This window comes from Patagioenas fasciata, chromosome 19 (genome assembly GCF_037038585.1).
Source record: "Patagioenas fasciata isolate bPatFas1 chromosome 19, bPatFas1.hap1, whole genome shotgun sequence".
NCBI classification, from domain to species: Eukaryota; Metazoa; Chordata; class Aves; order Columbiformes; family Columbidae; genus Patagioenas; species Patagioenas fasciata.
Window position 1 is genome coordinate 13,319,419 of NC_092538.1, and position 20,091 is coordinate 13,339,509.

Genomic DNA, 20,091 nt, shown 5'->3' on the forward strand with positions numbered 1-20,091 from the left:
CAGCATCTTCGAAAAGAGACTGTTTGCAAAGTTAAGTTTATTTGAACATGGAAGGAAAGATACAGGTTTTTTTGTTGGAGGATTTTACTGGAAGGTTTGGACCTAGAATTTAATAACATCTTGACTAGCCTGAAGTAATTAACCATTAAAGTTTTAAAAAGGTTTAGGATTCCTTGAAAGGACATTGCAAATTACTTGAGTTTAACGTCTTTGTAAATGATTGACTACTGGAGGATTTAGTCTTCAGTAAACAACATGCGCACAAGATCTGCTTTGAAACATTCTTCTTCAACCAGCTTCTGAGGCTGAAAGAGAAGTTAAAATGTTTCAGAGGCGATTCAAAACAGCTTACCCACTGGATCCATTTGCACATAGGAACGTGAGCCATACCAACAATTGTTTTTCCAGGGAGGGTGGGGTGGAGCAGACAAGGGTAAGAATAATTCAAAAACGCCTGAGGGTTTTCTGGCCTTGGAAGAGGCATTGCAAAGTAATGGCTAATTTAAATAAGATGCACAAGTTAGAACTTGAGCTGTAGTCTGTTTGAATGAAGAGAACACTGCATATAACCTTATTTCACTCCCATCATTCAGCATTTGCATTTTTTAAATTTGAGGAGCTGCAAGTCAGGGAGGTAACAATATGTTGCTAAGTATCTTCTCTACCCCTTGACCACTATGTGCTAAGGGTACACATCTTCTTTACTATATTATAGATAACATTATACAGAAAGCAGAGTGATTCTCCCCGTTGGAGCCAGAAAGAGTGCATGGGTGGGAGCAGAACAGCTGTTCTAATTGTCTGCTCTTGTTAAAGGAGAGGGGATCAGAAAACATGCATGACTGATTAATTTACAGCTGTAAGTTCCTGCTGCTTTCCCATCTGAATGCCTGTAGATACAGAGCATAAAATAAACCACTTACTGTTCCATATTTAAGTAGTGTAGGCACTCCTGTTAATTTCAGGTTCTTCCTGAATTCATTGTTGGGGTCTTTCCAGCTGTTCAGGAGGAAGGAGTTTAGTACAGTTTGTAGAGGTGCAGTTTGAAGTTAGCCTGTTAAAAATCCTTCAAAAGGATAATTCAAAGATCTTTGCTCACACTTGCCCAGCGCACTTCTCAGAACAAGCATGCATGCAGGTAGCTCACATTAGGGATAGTGTAGACCTCAAAAATTTGCTTAATTCCTTGCAGAAAAGGACAGTTCAGCAAGTTGTTCTGGCAGTTTAGTTAACTTCCAGTCCATGAATAGCAAAGTTATATCAGCTGTTGCTATTAAAACAGTTACTTACTAGGCTCTGTCTCCTACTAGGCAGTAGATGAATACAGACTCATCAGGCATGTTGTGAAGTTCCTTCCTCACAACTGGTTCAGCTAGGGAGTAATTTTAAAAATCTGTTAGTAGTCGGTACTGTTACTGTGCTACAGAATCAGCAAGATGTGCTACCTTGACCAGCAAGATCCACAATTACTGTTTCGTCTGCTTCAGGTAGAGAGCTGTATTTTGTTCCATCTGGTTATCCAAAAGCTTTCTACATGTTCAGTGTTGAAGAGACTGGCCTTTGATTAAAGGCCAATTTCTGTTTTAACAAGTAAGAAAAACCCAAATCTCCTATTTGTATGAAAGCCCACCAGAGCAGTGGCACGCGCTGCCTTACACGCTCGGGCGTATACGATCAGGAAAGCACGGCACAGTGTTTCCTGAGGAACTGCCTGCACCGTCTGCTGCCAGAGACCGGCTGGCAGGTCCCTTCTGCCTCCTGACACAACGCAGAGGTGAAGGAACTGATCCCAAGATCCACATCTAATGGTTTGCTGGGCGTCCCCGAACAGCCTTGCGCGACGTGCCGTCCAGCGCAATGCGGCGGGCAGACCGAGGGCAGCACGGGCAGCTCGCTGGGGCGGCAGCCAGCGCCTGGTCACCCGCGATCCCCTGTCGGAGGTGGATGTTGTGGGCCCGCTCTGCCCCAGGAGCGGCTCAGCCCAGGCACGCAGGTGGCACATCCCGGCGTTCCAGGGAGCGCACCGCGCCCCCTCCAGCTTCCTCCGGCAAGCGGGAAGGCGGCAGCACGACCCCGCGGGCAGGGCCGCCCGGCCGGCCCGAGCGGCATTGGGCGTTCAGGGCCACCGAGCCCGCTCTGCCAGGGGCCAGGGAGAAGGGCGCTCTCCGCTGCGGGAGCGGGCGTCCCGCGGGACTCACCGGTCACGCAGTCCGGGCACCAGCTCCTGCCCTCGGCATCCTTGTCGCCGCAGAAGAGCGCGAAGATGGGCCGGCCATGGTAGCGCTGCGCCGTCTGCACGAACTCGGGGTACCCGCGGACCTGCTTCTCCTCCCAGCCCATGGCGGCGGCGGGAAGGGGCGGGCTCCGCGCCGGGCCCCGTAGTTCCGCGGTGCTGCGGCCGCCTCGCCGCTTCCCGGCGGCCCCTGCGGCGGCGGTTGCCAGGAGCGGGTTTGAACAGCGGGCCCAGGCCCCGCGCCTCTCCACAGCGGCCCCCTGATGCCGGTCCCGCCCGCCCGGGACGCCGTGAGGCCGAGGCGGAGCGGGAGCAGGAGCAGTCACCCCGGGCTGTCGCCCACAGCGCTGAGGCGAAGCTGCCGCAGGGAGGCGGCACCGCGGAGTGGCCCCCTCGCCTGCCCAAGCCCGCCGGCAGACGCGGCCGAACAGGCGTCCGGACCCGAGCTGCGCGGGACCTGGACGAGGTACGAGCGGCGGAGACAGAGGCGGGGTGGGGAGTTGTGACAGCCTTGTGTGTTGCATCCTGCTCACTTTTTAGTTCTCAGAGGCAGATGAAGGAGACATAAGTTTCTGCCAGTCGCCACGCATCATATTTTAAATCCTTCTCTGTGGAGAAGTTTAGGTATGGGCATGTCCCTTGACAGTAACGTTTCCGTGCAGACCTGGGTGCCTTCGGCATGGCCTTAGGCCATCTTGCTGGTTTCTCACCGTTGCAGGTACTGCTTCCCTTCTAGGTCACCAATAGCTACAGAAGTTCTGCGTCAGTCTCTTATGGTCCACAGTGTGAACCTCATAGTCTGAGTATTTTACCCTCCTCATTGTAAAAAATTTCTTCCTCATGTCTTGCCTGAATCTCCCCTTCTTATGTTCATAGTTGTAAGCAAAGGACAAATAACTGGATTTTCAGCATCAAGCCAATGTGATAGGACCCAGCGAGCCAACTATGTCTGATGCTACATTTGCATTCACTACCCAGCTATACAGGAATGAAGCAAAAGCTTTACAAACGCAGGTATTGTTTGACTTCTGCAGTGATGCTGAATTGGTTTTCATTTGAGATCCTTACAAAAAGATTATTATGACCCACTTCTTGGGACAGCCAACTAGTGAGTATCAGATCTTCATACTTGCTTTCATGATGCTGTCATACATAATCTTGACACTGTCCTTTTGTAAGGGTATAGACCAGAAACTACACCTGTAGATATTATTTACCTGTCTGTTGTGGTTTGATTCCAGTAGGCAGCTAACAGACAGCTGTTCGCTTGCTCTGCCCTGGTGGGGTGGGGAAGAGAGTCAGAAGGGTAAAAGAGTGAAAACTCATGGGTTGAGATAAAGACAGTTTAATAGGTAAAGTGAAAACTGTATGCACAAGCAAAGCAAAATAAGAAGTTAATTCGCTGTATTCCATCAGCAGGCATGTGTTTTGCCATTTCTGCAGCTTCATCATGTGTAACAGTGACCTGGGAAGACAAACACCATAACTCCAAACATCCCCCCTTTTCTCCTTCTTCCCCCAGCTTTTACTGCGGAGCACGGTGTCGGTGTCGTGTGCTCTGGGCCAGCTGGGGTCAGCTGTCGGGCCGGGTCCCCTCCAGCCCCTTGCTGCAGGGCACTGTGAGAGCTGAGAAGGCCTTGACACTGTGAGCTCAGCAGTAACTGAAATGGTGGTGCGCTATCAGCACTGTTTTCACCACAAATCCAAAACGTAGCAGCTACTATGAAGAAATTTAACTCTATCCCAGTCTAAACCATTACACTATCTTAACCTCTTACTTTACTACATGGAAACTGAACCTAGAAACTTCATTCTGGTACCATGTTTCAGCTTTCCATTTCTTCTTCATCATGCATCTTCATAATTTCTCCTCAGTCACCTTTGTAAATTTAGTAATGCCTTACTAAATCACTATGATATCATCATACCCATTTATATTACTACTGTTAGTTGTTGTTATAACTCATTAAATTTATTGTTTGAACTCTTAAAAAAAATATTTGTGAGAGCATTCATTGTCCATTACCCGGTCGCTTTGGAGCAGATTTTTTAGTGTGTGTACCCACCCTAAGTTGCAGATAAGTGCGCTATGTTATTTACAGGGTGATCTAAAAGCTTAATTCAAAATAATTTTGAACACTCGCGTTTGTCTGAGTGGATAGGATGCCTTGCATGCATTGAGGAAGTACCAGCATGACCATGCATTCTAATGTGAGGTGCAGCAGAGGTACATCACCTGTGTAAAGTCTTCCATGTAACATCAGCTCTTTTTACACTTCGGAACAGCTCCAGTTTAATAGAAATGTTCCTGCGCTTCCAGAGAACTTGGCTCTCAGATTCTCTAACCCCCGCCCAATTATAATAGAAAAACTGAAGGCATCCAATGATCAGAGAAATCTGGGTGGAAGGGAGGACCCCAGTACAAGAAGCACTAGCATGTTTTCAGTGGTATCTGAAGAGAGACTAAAATTGGCTATTCAGCTTGCCAAAAGGGACATAAAACGAAGACATCTTGAAGAGCAAGTGAAACAGCAAGTGTCTGGAGGTGCCGTCAGTAAACCATTGTTGGCCCAGAAGTCACAACAGCAGAAGACTGAAGTATTTGAAAGCCCAGAAAATAAAAATGCACTGAAGTCTCAAACTTGCTTGAAGTATCAGCAGAAACTCAGTGAGCCTTCCCAAATGGAGAGTACCTCCTCTGGCGCTAAGGTTTCTCTCTGCACACCAAGTGAGGGAAGACCAGCACCAGCTGGTTTGGATGTTCCCTCCTCCCGCGCCACAGGACCGGACCCCAGGCCAAACAGAAACAAAAAGGAAGATAAAAATCTGCAGGAAGTCCGACGGCTGCAAAAGGAATTGAGGAGCTACGTCCAGAAAATTGAAGAACTGACTAAAAAAGGTGTAAGATTGAGCAATAATAATGTTATAAAAGTCTACAGCAGTTTGTTGATTTGTTTTCCTTTCTGTTTTTTTTTGGCTTAGATTAGAATCTGTGTTTAGTTCTGGATTTTTGAGAACTATCTGCTTTTTTCAAAAGTAGATTAAAGCCAGAATGCTTAGCCAGTTTAAGCAGTAGCAGGGTTTAATATCTCTGTTTGTGGGCAGTTCCAATCCACCCTGCAATGACAGGATATTAGTGGTAGGCTATTTAATGTGGGTGAAAAAATATTTGTGTCTGTAGGGCTATTGGCGATGTAGAGTTAAAGTATCTACCTTGCATCACTGCTCAAGGGAGCCCTGCAAAATATATATTGGGTATTGGTTCTGCATGAGGGAGCCTTATTGCTAAATTATGTTTGTTATTGTGGCTTAAACAGGATTTTCACACATTAAATTAAGACATAGAACTTTACATTTAATGCTTTTTAGGGGGAGAGAGAGAAATTTTAGATCCGGATAAAGAGCAACAACTTTGTGTGAGGAGACAGAAACAAGCTGCACGATCAGCTCGGATGCTGTATGTACTCCGGCAACAGGTAGGAAACAGCATTTTAAATTGGGATGTATAGTAGCAAGTTTATTGTGATGAATTTGACAGAAATGGACTGAAACAAGAAATTTGATCAGGTTATCTCTGAACTTCCATAGCATTCTAGTTTAGATGTGAATGGTGTGACTGGACAGAGAGATGAGCATTACTGTTGGAAAATTGGGACTTTCACTCAGATGTTACAGTGAAGATAGATTGTTCATTTAGAGCTAATTCTGACTGACTTTCTGCTCTCTCCCTCCTTTCTTGATAAACAGGTAAAAGAAATTCAGGATGATTTAGAGAAACTGAGTCCTCATAAAATCAAACATACTAAAAAGGTAAGATGTAGTTATTCTTCAGGCTGTGAGTAACTTACTGACAGAAAGTTCTCTGGCAAATGAATTTGGTTGTCTAGGGCGCATCTGAGCCCTGCCCAGCAGGGAGATCTTCTTTGCGCCCGCACCTTTCATCTCATCCTCACAGAAGCCTCTCTCACTTGGGCTGCTTCCCTTTCTCCTCAGTTCTTATCGGTCACAGAAGCTGTAGCTGTTGAAGCATTTATGTTTCGTTTTTCCAGTCTCGAGCAGTGTCCAGGTTGGCGGCCGCACACAGAGGAGCTGTACGAGCCTTGCAGGCATTTGCCAATCAGTTCACAGATCAAGCAGAGCAGCAGATTCCTGCCCACTACAAGGAACTGGGCAGTCTCATTCGACAACTGTCTCTCTGTTCCGCCAAACTAGAAGTGGATTCTTCTGTTTCTGACATTATCATAGATATTTTGCTGCAAGTTGAGGTAGGAAAAAACACTTCGTTTTTGCTAAGGCAGAAAAGATGTGGTGAAATACAAGACTGCAGACTGTATCGTGTGGTCCTGAAATGGCAGAATATCTTACTGTTGGTTTTGTGGTGTGGGTTTGTTTTCTAACGTATAAATATGCTTCCAGTGTTCCCAAGTAATGGTGGTCTAAAATAGAGTTGTGTCCTAAACACTGGAGCTACTTGCTGCTGTTCTTGTTGATGCCGTTCCTATCGTTATGGGCTCTTCTGATAGCATGAGGACTGGTAATGATGGTGGTAACACAAATACCAGTTCCTGATTTGTTTGCCATTTTCAGGACTGAAATAACCGCATTTTATACACTGGTGTGAGTTAAGGTGATTATTGTTTTGCAGTGCATGCTTTAGCCATCAGGACTAGTGATGAGCGTCTGGGTGGTGGTGGGTACAGAATTGTTCTGGCAGAAGATAAAGTTGTAGCTACAAGAGTTACTTAAGCTCTATGCCCTTCCACTGGTTCTTGTTAGTGGTATCTGATGTCTTAAAACATGTTGTTGGTATAATAGACAAGTTCTGCTTTACATTTCCTGCTGCAGTTCCTATCTACAGGATTATTTCTTTTAAGTAAGAACCTATGTAACCTAGACTATTACAAAACCAGTATTCAATTAATTTGACTATAAGCAACCGATACAATAGTGATAAGATTTTTTATTTTCCTTAAAATATTGTTCTAACTGTAAGAGCTGTGTTTTTATTTTTACTGTTCTGAACTGCTTATGAGAGCAGTAGCAGCGCTGACTGCCCGGCAACAGGAAAGGAGGTAGAATTGTTTAATTTTGGACTTAGCGCTGGAAGAAGTTTCTGTCTGTCTTACCACAGTCTGGTTGGCTTTTTTTTTTAATGTCTGTGGCCTTTGTGTCCATTTCTTTTTGAACGTGCTGTAAGCAGATCATTTGCTGGAGTCAATTGTAAATACAAAAATGCAAGCCTTTTCTGTAAAATTTAAGTTAATAATCTGAAGAAACTTCTGCATGAGCAAGCTATCAGGAATAATCACTACCACAAAAACCAAAACCACACCAAAAAAGTTCCCACTACTTAGAATCTCTTGAATTTGCTTCTCATTATTACATCGGGTTTTTGAGAGAGTAGTTACAATTCTAAATATTTGGTGCAGGATCTGGATTCACTGCTGGAAAAAAAACAAGCACCCCAAAAAGTAAAGAAATGTATTTCAGCATCTCAGGGCAAATCTCCAAGGAACAGTGACACATTTCCACCCATAAAGGAGCTTATACCTCCAAAAAGAGAAAACAAACCTCTCATCTTAAAGGGACAGCATGGACAAGAACCTAGAAAGCTTCCAGCCGCCAGGAGTCTCTTGGCTGGTTTGTATTTTGAATTATTCAATACATTTTTATTCATTAACTTACCATCTGCGGTTGAGCGTTGCAGTATGTTATGTATTGTTGGTCAGAAGAGTGGAACAGCCCATGTGTAGTTACCAGATTCACATGGCCTTGTTCTGCATTTTTCTGCAGTTGTTCCCCTGAGATGACAGACTTGCAGGTTTAAATGCAACTACGATGTGTTGAGTATTGTCTGCAGACATTCAAACCCGCCTGGACGCCTTCCTGTGTAACCTCCTCTGGGTGTTCCTGATCTGGGGGGATTGCACTGGATGAGCTTTCGAGGGCCCTTCCACCCCAGACATTCTGGGATTCTGTGATTATTATCGCCTACATGTCCCAAGGCAATTACTACCAAAAGGCTTTCCCTTTATTTTCATATATGTGTGTATTTTCAAATTATATATAAAAATATGTATATGCACACAAACCCCCAAATCTTCTGTTCATTAAAACAGTGTAATAAAGCCTATTTAAGAGTTGTCAGGAAATACAAGGGGTTTTAAAATTATTTTATTTAATTTTTTTAAGTTACGCTAGAGCTTAAAAGTTCACAATTTGCTATACCTAGCATAACAGAGCTAATGAAGATGATTCTTGCCCCTTTCAGCTTACAGTTGGAAGTTCATTTACTATTTTTGACACAGATACACATCAGTATATTACAAATATTTCAGCAGTTCAGAAGGCAAACAGTTCTGCTCATATATTGCACAATGAATTCAGAGAAGAAAATGACCCACCCACTCCAGGGAGAAACGCCACTCTACAAGGAAGCACGGAAGCACTGGTGAGAGCCAGAGCTGTAGAAAGAGATCCCATCCTTGAAAGTGGCCCTTTGAAGAAGAAAGGTGTGTTATTACCTGCAAAATCACAGGTATGGAAGTGATAAAAGGATTTATGCTTTCTTCTATTTGTCCTCTGGGATTTGTTATATAATGTAAGACGCTGTCAAGATTTGCACTTCCTCACGATAAACTATGTCATCTACTGCATGATTTCTTGTGGTTATGACTGTTCTATCAAATGTTTTTGGAAAGTAGTGTTATTATTCCTGTACAACTTGAAACAATGAGTAACAGAATTAGCAAGGAGAACTTTCACCTAACCTAGTTTAATGTTTGATATTAGCATGGTTATTTTTAAACTTGAAATCAAAGCTGAAATATTTTCCTCTTATTGGCCATCTTCTGCCGTGAAGAATGCATTCAGCAGTCATATTGTGCTAATGCTAATCACTGGTAGGAGGATATGTTAAGCATGTTCATGTTAGGGTGTGTTCATTGATTACAGAAATTGTCAAACTTCACAATACCAATTCTGGCTTCTGGTTAAGTCCTTTGTGCAACCAGCAAGAGGCTTCTGTAATGCAAACAAGTGAGTTCTTTAAAGAGTATTTCAAACTGCTAAATTTTACAAATAGTTGGCATTTTATATTAAATGCCTTTTTAAAAAATCTTCCTCAGAGTATCACTCTCAGCTTGAAAAATCAGATCTGATACAGTAACACAGATGTACACAGGTGTAACTTTTACTGCTTCCCATATCTATCTGTCAGTGAGGATTTTGGGCAGGAAGGTTAAGCATTTCAATAATTCGTGCTGAGGGCACTGGTCTAAGTGTCTCTGTAGCAAATAAAAATGTGGCAATAGTAGTTTCATGGCTGAATAAAATGTTACCTTGGCAACCTTCTAAATTTCAGAATAAGTTTTTCCCCAGGAAGTGCAACGTTGGACAAATTTGAACTGTTTACAAAGCAGTAGTTGCAGGATTAAGCATATGTTCTGTTCAGGCACAGCTGTGCTTCCTTTTAGATCAGCTGTACAACCTCCACATACTGACTGTGCAACAAAGCCAGCAGGCATGACTTCAGGACAAATTCTGAAGCAGAATGCTTCAGAATACTTGAAAAATTCAACAACTGGAATATATGTTTCTAATGTGATTGTGTTAATTTTGAGGGAATGCAGAAATCTCTAAAATCAAGGCGGGTACGGCCTCACGGAAAGCATGCCCGATTTCAAGAGACAACTATAGCTTTCCAGCTAAAAGAGAACAAACGCCTTGTTAAGGAGAGCAGAACAGCCTACGTGCCTCCGAACCCTCCGTCTCCACGTGCTCCACCTAAGCGGTACGTTCACAGCCTGGCGGAACCTTGTCTTCCCCCTGCTTCCCTGTGGAAACGCGGCAGTATCTGTACTGGTAAACAGGATGGATTTGGCCTGGCTGTCAGACCGTGAAGGCAAGTGGCACAGCACAGCTTACTACTGGGTGGTTGTGTTCTTTTCCCACTCAGCACAAAGTGGCCTTGTCCATACAGCATCGCTTTGTGCTTTTTCCTGGATCAGGTCCAAGTACTGTCTGGGAGTCAGAGGCTAAACTGTGCTGGGCAAGGCATTGACAAAACACGCAGCTTGCAGAACGGATATTCACTGCACTGCATTAAGAGGGTAAATAATTATTTCCCTGTTCCAGAAAGACAAAATATGTATCTTTGTCCTAGCCAGTAACAGTGCAGGTTTGTCTATTTTATATATTCAGCATCCGGTAGACCAGGGCTCCCCAAATTTAGTTTGCCTCGGGACTGCTGTCTGTGGCAGTTGAAGCAGGAGATGCAGTAGTAGGCAGCGTGCATGGTAAGGCACGGAGCTTGTCTCTGTGCACTGTTTGTGGGTAGCCATGAAGTTGCTTGTTTGCCAGTAGCAGAAACGTAATTAAAGATCCCTGGCTCCCAACAGCATTTCTTGGCTTATATGGTCTTAACACCAGTATTAATTTTCTCTGTGAAGTTTTCTGCAAGTTTTCTAAACTAAAACTCAGAATCATGGGGCCAGAGAGTGCTGGTGAACGGGGCTGCATCCAGCTGACCAGTCACTAGTGGTGTCCCCAGGGGTCAGTGTTGGGTTCAGTTCTGTTTAACATCTTTATTGATGATTTAGATGAGGGGATTGAGACCATCATCAGCAAATTTGCTGATGACACCAAGTTGGGAGGGAGTGTGGAGGTGCTGGAAGGCAGGAGGGCTCTGCAGAGGGATCTGGAAAAATGGGCTGATTCCAATGGGATGAAGTTCAACAAGGCCAAGTGCCGGGTGCTGTACTTTGGCCACAACAACCCCCTGCAGCGCTCCAGGCTGGCACAGAGTGGCTGGAGAGCAGTCAGGCAGAAAGGGACCTGGGAGACTAATGGACAGGAAGCTCAACATGAGCCAACAGTGTGCCCAGGTGGCCAAGAAGGCCAATGGTGTCCTGTCCTGTATCAAACATAGCGTGGTCAGCAGGACAAGGGCAGTGATCCTTCCCCTGTGCTCTGCACTGGGGAGGCCACACCTGGAGTATTGTGTTCAGTTCTGGGCCCCTCAGGTCAGGAAAGAGATTGAAGTGCTGGAGCGGGTCCAGAGAAGAGCAACAAGGCTGGGGAAGGGACTTGAACACAAGCCCTATGGAGAGAGGCTGAGAGAGCTGGGCTTGTTCAGTCTGGAGAAGAGGAGGCTTAGAGGTGAGCTCAGCACTCTCTAGAACGACCTGAAGGGCAGTTCTAGCCAGGTGGGGATTGGGCTCTTCTCCCAGGCAGTCAGCAATAGGACAAGGGGGCAGGGGCTTCAACTCTGCCAGGGGAAATTGAGGCTGGAGATTAGAAAGCAATTCTGTGCAGAGAGAGTGGTCAGCATTGGAATGGCTGCCCAGGGAGGTGCTGGACACACCGGCCCTGGAGATTTGTAAACTGAGATTGACCATGGCACTGAGTGCCATGATCTGGTCAACGGATTGGAGTTGGACCAAGGGTTGGACTCGATCTCTGAGGTCTTTTCCAACCCAGTCGATTCTGTGATTCTATGCGATTCCATTCTTCAGTTGTTAGAATGTGCATTTTGTAACCCTCTATGTTACTGTTTTATTTTTGAAGACTAGTGTGGCCTGAAGCAGAAGCTTCAAGAAGAGTGAAGGTTCTAACTGACCTTAGCAGAGGAGAAATGGAGAAAATACAAAAGTTAAGGTAATGGCTTACTTTCAGCAGCTAATAAGTAGTGTCAGATCTGATAGGGTTTTCTCCCCACTCCCACCAGTCCCCTAAAAAGTACATTTATTTGTTTGTTTTTTTGAAATTATTGTAGTCACTCCAGGTTTAAGAATGGCATTTTCATTTGTTCTTTTTTGTGTAGGTCTCGAAGTGCTTCTCCAGCCCAGTGTGCAGACAAAGCTGAGAAGGCAGCACGGGAGCACTCGGAACCGATGTCCGATGGGACACAGGTAGTGCAGTCAAGTTCATGCCGCTGTCTGAATGACGCCTTTGGAGCTGTAAAACATTTGTGAAGGGGCAACACACAGTTTCTTTACAACTTAATGCAAGTCATATTTATTTAGTCAACACAGTTTTGGGCGTTTGGAGAGTGCGTTTCCATTTCAGTAGGAGGGTCTTGAATGATTGTAATTAAGTTTGGCAAAGCTGCATTTTTTTTTGTTAGCTTCTTGTCAAGCAGATGCATTTTTAAGTTGTTGAATGGTCTTAACAGTCCCATGCTGATCGTGACTGGACTTGACAAGATTATTTTAATAATTCTTATAATACCGGTAATATTAATGACTAATAATACAGAAAGCTTGATTATTATGAGAGGATTTACATTTTATTTATAAGATCAGTCTCTCCTTGGAAAACAAACTGTCATTTGAAGAATTCTTCATTTACACACTGCCTTTTAACTCATGCTGCTGAGAAGGTATATTCTATCTGTATGTCATAGAGTAAAGCTGTCTGACATTTAAGATTATTTTTTGTCTTTGCCATATAGCAGAATGCATCTGGAAAAGTAGTACTGATTTCATGAACTTAGCAAGCTCAACTTACATAAGCCACATCATTAAACCGGTGTAATTGAATGGGGATGTGTGCCTCTAAAGTATTGTTCTGTAACCAATAGGAAACAAGGAGGAAGCTCTTTCTAACATCATATCTTTTGTATATTTTTCTTGATGTGACCATGAATGTATGAAGTTGCTTAAGGGGAAAAATGTTTTAATATAAAATAATACAGGTAAATAAAAAGTGATAGTGTACAATGGCTAACTGGTAAAATTGGACACAACTGAAAGCTACAGGTGTGGCCTGGATCCTATATATTTACTCATCACCACCTGGAGCAGCTCTGGGACAGTGACTGTATGAGTTAAATGCGTGTGATGTTTTGTAAGATGGGAGCCGTCACTTTCTTGAATTCCTGGGTGATCTCTGAACCGGTGACAATTTGTCTTCAACTTGGGAACATAGTTGTGTAGCAAGCTTTTTCCATATTCACTGGTTTGACTGGTGGGAACACACTAAGCTGTTTTTATTGGTTTGGCTTATTGTGTGGGTGGAAGGACAACAGGAATTTATTTGCATTTTCATTGAAGGGAAAAGTTGAAATGACAGTTGGATTATTCCATGAGCTTCTGTCAGAAATGTTTGATTTGTAAGCATTCTTCCCCCAGCTGTGGTTTGGTTTGGTTTGTTTTCTTGCATTGGCTGTGCGGTGGTGGGATTTTTGTTTATTTTAAATTTTTTTTTAAACAGCACATTGCAGCAAATGCAGATACTCTGAGTGAAAAGCTATTGGATGATCTTCTGGAAGATACTGCTGAGGAGCTGTGGAGTATGGAGCAGCATGAGAGACTCCAGACCAAGGCTCTGCCTCTGGCTGACACCTACAGTCTGGAGTCAATGTTGCAAAGAATGGAAGAAATTGAAGTAAGATTTTCTTTGTTGGCTGGTCTCATTAGAACCAATTTCCTGTTTACTGCCCATACCCTGTAATATCTGTAAGTATCTACATTCTTAAATGAAGCAAGGTCTGACTGGACCAGTGTATGAGTTAAGGACTTGGATGGAGTTTGCACCTCAGGCAAAACATTGTGTAAGAATGGAAGAATGTTTGCCCTAACGGTTTTGCTGCTAATGTTAGAGTCGGTAGACCTGAGTTTGCTTCCCACTTCAAGACTTTGTGGCTTATATCATCATATGTCAATGGGACAATCAGTATGGCGATTGTGTTGATTGTCTCACAGATTTTGAAATATTTGAATATTTATGATTTTTTTTTCCTTTTTTAAAATATAGAATCCTGGTATTCTAGTAGCATGAGCATCTCAAGGAAATACGCACTTGCAATCCAAAACATTTTCCAGGGCAACATGGAGAAGTCTGACAAATACATGGTTGTCTGTCCCTGTATTTATCCATCTTTCTCTGTAGATGTTAATGAGATCTGTTCACAAGTTGGAAGTGTACAGCTTGCACTGTGCGGTGTCCTGGTCCATGTGAGGTACTTGAGCCTGCGTTTGAATTCCCTGCGGGCAAGGCAGGAGCAGCAGCGTGAGGGCTGCGCAGTTGCTCTGCTGACTGCTGTTGGTCTGCAATGGGGGGAGCTGACGTGGTACTGACAACTTGCTGAGTCTTTAAGTACGGCACTTTGAACAAGATGATTAGCATTATTTCACCTCCCTGCCCCTTTTCTGTGTTCACTAGGCAAAATAAGCCTCCTTTGACCAAAGAGCATCATGAGCTGCTTTCTTATTGAGTGATAACTAGTACAGCTGAATAGCTGGGTATGTGTTGATTAATTGTTTTTATATGTTAAAAACCAGAAATACCAGGAGGCTGTACGCAGGAGATTTACCCAGATTGTGTACTGTGATTCGGAGTTCTGGGCCCAGGAAGGCAAAATGGGTAAGTGTCTTTTTGAAGCAATTTGTTTTTCCTGTAATCCGTGTCTTCAAATTCAGATATTTTGAAATCAAAATAATTTTAAATGTTATTTTCTTCCTTCTAGAACAACAAATTGAATCAATAGCTAGACGACCTACATCTCCTCATCCAATTCAGATAACCAAATTAATTGGACACACAGAGCCAGAAATGGACATTTTGTCTGAAAAACGTTTTGATGTCAAGTAAGTAGAATATTCAGCCTTACACTAAACTGTAGTGCATGTGAGGTGTGTGTCTTCATTATAGTGTTTTAATTACAGAAAAGTGTGGGTACTATTTGAAGAAATTTTCTGATCCTCCAAAAAGATACTTGAAAATCACGTTCTGGCTTAATGACTATGTTATGTTTCCAGTGATATTGATGAAAACAAAGAAGCAGAGGAGAAGTTGCAGCCTGGAAATGACATTCTGCAGCCCTTGACTCGGAACCCTCTACAAAAAGAGTGCTGTGTGTGTCTCTCTGTGCCAAAGCATATGCTCCAGAGCATCCTGGACTACAACAGCAGATACCAGCATCACTTAAAGCTCATTTCCCATGAGGCGGTAGGCAGTTTCGATCCATGGCAGATCGCTGAGAGGTATACAAACTATTCTTGTGTTTTTGAAGTGAATCTATCGGCTGATGAGCAGGTTTTTCTGTCTTTATTCAGGAAAGGAGTGGGGAAGGGGACATTTAAATTCCAAATTGAAAGCCAGAAGCAGTCTTTGAGTGATTGCCTACAATTGCCTGGAAATATGATGTACTTCAGAAATCACCTATTGGTCTTGTAAAGTCCCAGCCCCTCAAAAAGCACGGAAATACAGGCTGAACTTGAACCTTGCTAGTCCTATTCTTTCAGAATTGAAGAAATACTGGCACAACATGAGTTGACATAGAGGGGACATTAATTCCCTGCAGGGTGGAAATCAGAAGACTTCTGAGTATTGGAGGAGATAAATGGAAGTAGAAAACTCTGGCGTATTAAGAATTACAAAATCTAACTTCAGTGGTTGTAGATGGAGTGGTTTGCCATAATTGTCCGTCTTGGCAGATTGGACATCAGGCTTAATTGCCAAGAGTTTTTAAACTTCTGCTCACATTTTTAATGCAGTAGCATCACAATCAGTGATACAGCTCATTTGAGTAACATTGGGTCTGCATCAGTGTTTCCACGAACAGGTCCTGCAGTATTTGAGATGACTTGCATGTATGAAATTAATCATGTGTTGACAGTTTGCCCAACTCTGGATAAGCAGGCACATTTTTAATAACTGTGGTTATACTACTGTATTTGAATCTATTGAGCTGAACCACTGAAATACGCCTTGTCCGTTCTCAGTGCTGTCGTCTGCCCCCCTGAGCCGCGCTCCTCCTCATGACCGGCGTGCGCTGGGCAGCTCAGGGACCGGCGCCCTCGGGGACCAAGTAGCAGTGAGCGGCTCCTAACCGCTGGATTCCACTGCTGCCCTTTGCCTGATACCTCTTGTTACCCGAAATCGAACTACAAAGCAATCCGATATCCAGCATGCCTCATTGACTTACTCTTACCACCAAAGGGCATTAGAAATAGTTTTATATAGAATAGTATCACAATGTTTAAAAGAAACACTCCCATCCTGTGCTCAAAAGGCCTTAGAAAGACTAACTTTATGATATTTCAGAACATAGGCAAAATTGTGAAGTTTTCAAGAGGCCAGTAAACAATCGTGTTCTTACACTAAAATAGTTTTCCCTTCTGTAACATCTGCTGTGGTCTAGAGATCAATGAAAACTGAAAATTCTGGTCTCGCTTTTCCTTGAACTTCACTGCGCTCAGTAGGGCTTGATTCCGTGGCAGCTGAATCAAGAGGATGCTTCCCATTTACTTCAGCGGCCTTTGGATGAGCACCATGCTATGGCAACTCTTATTCCGAAGGCAGGATTAGTATCTAAGAGTTTGAAAAAAGGAAGCAACTGGGATCTCTCAACACTTCTGAGCCTCAAGTATGTTCTTTGCTATGAAGCAGACTGAGGAAGGAATTTCTGATATCTTATTGAACACATATCAGAACACATATCAGATCTTTTCTTGGGCTAAGCAGTAAAAATAATGAAAAAACATGAGTATTTGCCATTTAAAATCAGATCATTGATATCAATGGAATGAATGACTGGAATTTGAAATCCGACTTTCTGAACTTTTTCCTTGTCTTTATTTCCTGCCCTGTCCCCCAGCCTTGCAGAGCAGCTGGCGGAAGCAGCGCTGTGCGACGTGGCCGCCGAGCTGCAGGGTGTCTGCGAGGATTACGCGGAAGCTGTGTTCACGGCAGAGTTTTTGCAGCCGGCGCAGTGAATGCCCTCAAACCTGCCCGTTACCAAATGCAGCGTCAGCCGCAGTCTAACGGTCATCAGATGATCTCATTTTTCATGGTTTTTTAAAAGTCTGTGAGATTCTGTTCATCAAATAAATTAAGTCCATCAAGAATTCATCTCAGATTTTTATAAAACCATTATCACAATGTTTTCCTTTTTGGACTTTATTACACTGTGCTTATCAGGATTTTTTTTTTTTTGTAGTGTTGCAAATAGAATGAACTGTTACAAGTAAAGTTTATATATTTTGGTAGAAATACTGATCCATTTGTATACCTGTATTACTTCATTTGTTTTTAAGTGTGATCTTCTTACTAGAATAACATACTGAGAGGAGGACTGCGTTCAAACAGTGCCGTGGACTTAGCTGGACTGTGCCTCAGTTTTCTGATTAAAAATTGAGAGAATCTGACTTATCTACCTCAGACCTATGGGTTTTAGTTTATTCTTCTTGGTAAAATGCATTTAATAGATCTGATAGGTGTGTCAGAAGAAGGAAGCATTTCTAAAGCCAAGATAGAACAATCTAGAGTAAAATCTGTTTTGTTTGCTGTGTAGTGCTTTCAGTATCATGTAAGAAAGATGTTGTCTGACCTCCGTACTTGGCACATGTACCCGGATTAGCTCTTTTCGGAGGTGGCTGTCCAAAGGAAGGATTCTTGCGGCGCAGCATTCAGTAGATGTGAGCACAGCACAGGGCAGCAGCCTGCTGGGCATCCTGCAGTCCACCCCTGGGTGCTGGGCCTCTTCCCCTGGTACTTGTCTGGCACTGCTGTGTCCTGTGACGAATTTCTCCAGTAGAGCTCAACCTGTAACAGAAGAATCTTTAACCTAAGATTTATTTAATTTCCTCCAACTAGAACATGCATTTTAAAACTAATTTTCTTTTTAGTGAAACCTGGTTTACTGATTTGTTCGTCTTGAAATTTACACCAAATGTAACGATGTAGACGATGTGGACCTGGTTTTAAGTCCGAAAGGTTAGAGCCATAGTGTCTCTATGTGTGTGTATATATGCCTGTGAATGTATTTTCAAGACATTTTATTTTTTAACAACCAACACTTGTTTCTTAGGGCGGAACATAGTTTTAATTTAGGAGAACTTCTGTCTGAACCCATTTGGAATAGCCAGCGCCCAGCACTGTCATGCATCTGCGTCTGTACTTCTTTAAAGCTAAGTCATGGGGGAGTACCAGAAGCAGCTTCGGATTTACAAGTATTTTTTGGCATAGATAGTGAAGAATACATTTTCTTGGAGACTGTTTCTTATTGCTGAAAGTCTTTAGGAACAGGTCAGATATCCAAAACAAGTATTGACCTGGTATTGCAGAGGATCCACTTGCATGGGTCTGGAGTAGATTTCATTGTAAGATCTTTCCAGGCCTGGTTTTTCCTTGATTGTTTATGTGCAAGTTTCTTCATTGTCACAGCTGTGAGAGGGATGAAGCAAAAACAGGATGAAAGACTTCAGTCGTTCTATAGACGTGTGGATGACTCCAACAAATAGAAATCGTTGTAGTGATGTACAGCTGAAGTAGAATTAAAGTTAAGTGGTTTGGAGTGATATAGGGCATGGCTGGTAGAAGCATGTCAGAGCAGTCTGGTGCAAGGGCAGTGCCATATCCTGGGTGCACCAACAGGCTTTGATTGCCCTAACTTGGCCTGTCTGGGACCTCTGCCCATGGCCAAGAGCCCCCCTTGTAGTCGGGCAAGTCCCTGGTCCTCGCTGCTCCGCAGGCGCAGCCGTGTGTCCCCTGCTCTCCAGACCCGCTCTGGTGACGCCTGGGCTGCCAGAGGGACCTGTGCCTGTCCCACCCGGCCGTGCTCGGTGCTGTGGGACCGTGTGCTGCCGGTGCCGCGGGTACCCCGGCCCGTCCTGCCCTCCCTGCCGGGGCAGCCGTGCTCCTCCCTCCTGGTGGGTGACTCTGGAAATCTGTCAGAACCCTGATGACAGGACTTTGCATTTGCATTCTATGAGCAGCTCCTGCAGCTCCTGAAAACATGCAATCTGCTCTGTAAATATTTAACTGTAGGAATTAAATCAACGTGCTTCTGGGAGTGAGGTAGTTATGGCAACAGTGTTTTTTCTACCAGTGCTTTGGAGCTAATTTTTGTATTAATGCTGGACCTAGTTCAACTTCCATTAATGTCAACGTAAGAGCATAATTGAACTAGTTTCTTCTCTTTATCTTGCTTTGTTTCTGGGTTACTCCTGGAGGATAACTTTCTGCATATCCTGCTTCTCTATGGATTGCTTTTCTTCCACTAGGAAAAGAGGTGCAGGTTTTCTGGTTTGGTTTGGATTGTTTTTTTTTTTTTGTTGTTGTATGTCATGTCAGTTATCAGCCAAATAGAAGAACTGCTTCAGTATATCTGCTCAAGGTATGTTCTGGAAGAACATAATAGTATTCAAGCATATTCTTCCTCAGAAGACCGCACATTCTCTCTTGCACCATGCTTGATGTACATTACACTGATGTTCTAGGATGGTAGCGTGGTCTGAGAGAAGAGCAGCAGGTTGAAGGACAGTGGTCCCAACTGGCCATTTATCATCAGTTTCCTTGTGCTTCACCTGTGTGTTTGCTTCTGCCTGGACCCTTGCGACTGCTTTACAAATGAGAGCACCCTGAGCCAGAGTTCTGCAACTAGAGTACCAGCTTTGTCCAGCCCCCCAGTCTGGGACTTCTAGGGAACTTTCTGATTAATGTTGAGATTTTTCCCTCTCCTTTACACAGGTAGAGACTTTTTTTTTCACTCCTCTTATTAGGGACAAAGTGGATATTGAAATAGACAATGCAGTCTCTGTGTGCATCAGAAGGACAATGATAGTTGTTAATTGGCAGGAAGCTCTGAATACGTTATTATAGAATTGTAAACAGTGCAGAGAAAAAAACAATCTTCATAAATTAATTACTCATGAAATCCTGCTTAAATCCTGTGATGTTAATTCTTACCAGCTTTCTTTCCATCTGTTTTTTATTCCTTATGCCTTCCTCCTCATGTCGCTATCAACACTGGAGAGCACTGCAGTTAAAACAGCAAGTACCATTTTTCCTTGCCTGCATTTGAGAAGGCCTCAGCCTGACATTATTGATCAGCACGAGTCTGCTTCTGCTCT

The 20,091-nt window shown here is 43.5% G+C and overlaps 2 protein-coding genes across 11 annotated transcripts; one reads left to right on the plus strand and one right to left on the minus strand.

The window, feature by feature from the left end:
- Positions 1-17: 17 nt before the first annotated feature.
- TXNDC17 (thioredoxin domain containing 17) lies at positions 18-2,772 on the minus strand. The gene is made up of 4 exons (XM_065852799.2): positions 2,199-2,772; positions 1,291-1,372; positions 924-999; positions 18-305 (listed from the first exon to the last, which is right to left on the minus strand). The coding sequence occupies exons 1-4, from the start codon at positions 2,755-2,757 to the stop codon at positions 237-239; spliced, it is 786 nt and encodes a 261-aa protein (XP_065708871.2). The 5' UTR covers positions 2,758-2,772; the 3' UTR covers positions 18-236.
- On the plus strand, positions 2,561-17,398 carry KIAA0753 (KIAA0753 ortholog). 10 transcript variants are annotated; one of them, XM_071817124.1, is made up of 16 exons: positions 2,561-2,699; positions 3,110-3,247; positions 4,520-5,132; positions 5,603-5,709; positions 5,981-6,043; positions 6,283-6,498; positions 7,663-7,873; positions 8,542-8,771; positions 9,856-10,025; positions 11,801-11,890; positions 12,057-12,144; positions 13,448-13,621; positions 14,518-14,599; positions 14,703-14,823; positions 14,995-15,219; positions 15,961-17,398. In XM_071817124.1, the coding sequence occupies exons 2-16, from the start codon at positions 3,179-3,181 to the stop codon at positions 15,998-16,000; spliced, it is 2,499 nt and encodes an 832-aa protein (XP_071673225.1). In that variant the 5' UTR covers positions 2,561-2,699; positions 3,110-3,178; the 3' UTR covers positions 16,001-17,398. The 10 variants fall into 10 exon arrangements, with proteins under 10 accessions (XP_071673225.1, XP_065708864.1, XP_065708865.1 ...); XM_065852792.2 differs by having other exon boundaries at positions 16,836-17,398; XM_065852793.2 differs by having other exon boundaries at positions 8,572-8,771; positions 16,836-17,398.
- Positions 17,399-20,091: the final 2,693 nt, after the last annotated feature.

Excerpts from the sequence above, each read along its gene's own strand:
- TXNDC17 (XM_065852799.2), bottom strand. The coding sequence starts at position 2,757 with ATGCAACACACAAGGCTGTCACAACTCCCCACCCCGCCTCTGTCTCCG. Across the intron at positions 1,000-1,290 it reads CTAGTAGGAGACAGAGCCTA|CTGGAAAGACCCCAACAATG; the intron begins GTAAGTAACTGT and ends CCTCCTGAACAG. Across the intron at positions 306-923 it reads CACTACTTAAATATGGAACA|CCTCAGAAGCTGGTTGAAGA; the intron begins GTAAGTGGTTTA and ends CTTCTCTTTCAG.
- KIAA0753 (XM_065852785.2), top strand. The coding sequence starts at position 3,179 with ATGTCTGATGCTACATTTGCATTCACTACCCAGCTATACAGGAATGAA. Across the intron at positions 6,499-7,662 it reads ATATTTTGCTGCAAGTTGAG|GATCTGGATTCACTGCTGGA; the intron begins GTAGGAAAAAAC and ends TATTTGGTGCAG. Across the intron at positions 7,874-8,541 it reads CGCCAGGAGTCTCTTGGCTG|ATACACATCAGTATATTACA; the intron begins GTTTGTATTTTG and ends TTTTTGACACAG.